Source organism: Stegastes partitus, unplaced genomic scaffold (assembly GCF_000690725.1).
Source record: "Stegastes partitus isolate 25-593 unplaced genomic scaffold, Stegastes_partitus-1.0.2 Scaffold1500, whole genome shotgun sequence".
Classification (NCBI taxonomy): Eukaryota; Metazoa; Chordata; class Actinopteri; family Pomacentridae; genus Stegastes; species Stegastes partitus.
Genome location: NW_007579231.1, coordinates 138,257 through 139,424, shown reverse-complemented (window position 1 = coordinate 139,424; position 1,168 = coordinate 138,257). Strand labels below are relative to the sequence as shown.

At 39.0% G+C, this 1,168-nt stretch overlaps 1 protein-coding gene across 1 annotated transcript in view; it reads left to right on the top strand.

Annotated features, from left to right (window-relative positions):
• LOC103370927 (UDP-GlcNAc:betaGal beta-1,3-N-acetylglucosaminyltransferase 3-like) overlaps positions 1-966 on the top strand; it is a 20,307-nt gene extending 19,341 nt beyond the window's left edge. The window contains exon 4 of the mRNA XM_008300119.1: positions 1-966. Within this exon, the coding sequence (XP_008298341.1) occupies positions 1-102 (102 nt within the window). The 3' untranslated portion in view covers positions 103-966.
• The last annotated feature ends 202 nt before the right edge of the window (positions 967-1,168 follow it).

Genomic DNA, 1,168 nt, shown 5'->3' with positions numbered 1-1,168 from the left:
GACCCTTGTTTTTTTAGAGATATTCTACTTGTTCACAGATTCCTTCCACTTGATTTATATCTGATGTGGAACAGCTTACATGATCCTGATCTGAAATGCTAACTTTATTTGGCACACCTGTACAATCTAATGTGATCCAGTCTAATTGTGACACTGATTTCTTTCAGTTGTGAACAAAAGTTTTGATATAGTTATAAAGGTCATGTGTATCATGGCAGTTTTGAAATTCCAATGACTTCTATAACTCTTTATTTTCTATGATGGAGTCATTGAAACATGTTTCTTTAGAACATAAAACATTTTGGCGCTTTCATAGATTCTTCTGAAAATATGTCAAAATCTCCTGGGTCAAAAATATACTTACAATAATGTTAACAGTTGCTTAGCGATCCATGAGCTTCTGGTTGTATATTTTCCCACTCCTCATGACAGAACTGGTGCAGGAGAAGGTCAAAAACCTTAATTATACCCTTTTTGAAAGTTTTTATTTTAAATTACTTTTGGGGTTTGGGGTCATTGCCCCACTTGAAAATCCAACTGCATCCAGGATCCAACCTTCTGGCTGATCATTTTAGGTTTTCTGAAGAATTTGGAGCTCATCACCTTCGTCATTAGTCCATTTACTTTGCATAACACAACAGTTCCACTGGCACCAAAACAGCCCTAGAGCATAATACTGCCACCACCATGCCTGACAGTAGGTATGGTGTTCTTGGGGTTAAAGGCCTCACCTTCTCTCCTCCAAACATATTGCTGGCCATTGTGACCAAATAGCTCGGTTTTTGTTTCATCTGACCACAGAACTTTCCTCTGGAAGACTTTTTCCATGTGATGAGCAGCAAACTTCAGTCAAGCCTCAAGGTGCTGCTTCTATAGAAAGAGCTTCTGTCTTGCAAGGCAGCCTCTCTATGGAAATGTAAAACACACTTGACTGTGGACACTGACACCTTTGTTCCAGCAGCTTCTACTTCATTGCCAACCTGCTTTTTGGTGATTCTTAGTTGTCTCTTGAGCATCCTGACCAATTGTCTCTCAGCAGTAGGTGACAGCTTGCATTTATTTTCTGATTGTGGCAGTGACACAACTGTACCATGCACTAAATTCTTACAAACAAATGTTTGCACAAATGATTTTGGGATCTGTAGTTGCTTTGAAATGTGTCCAATTG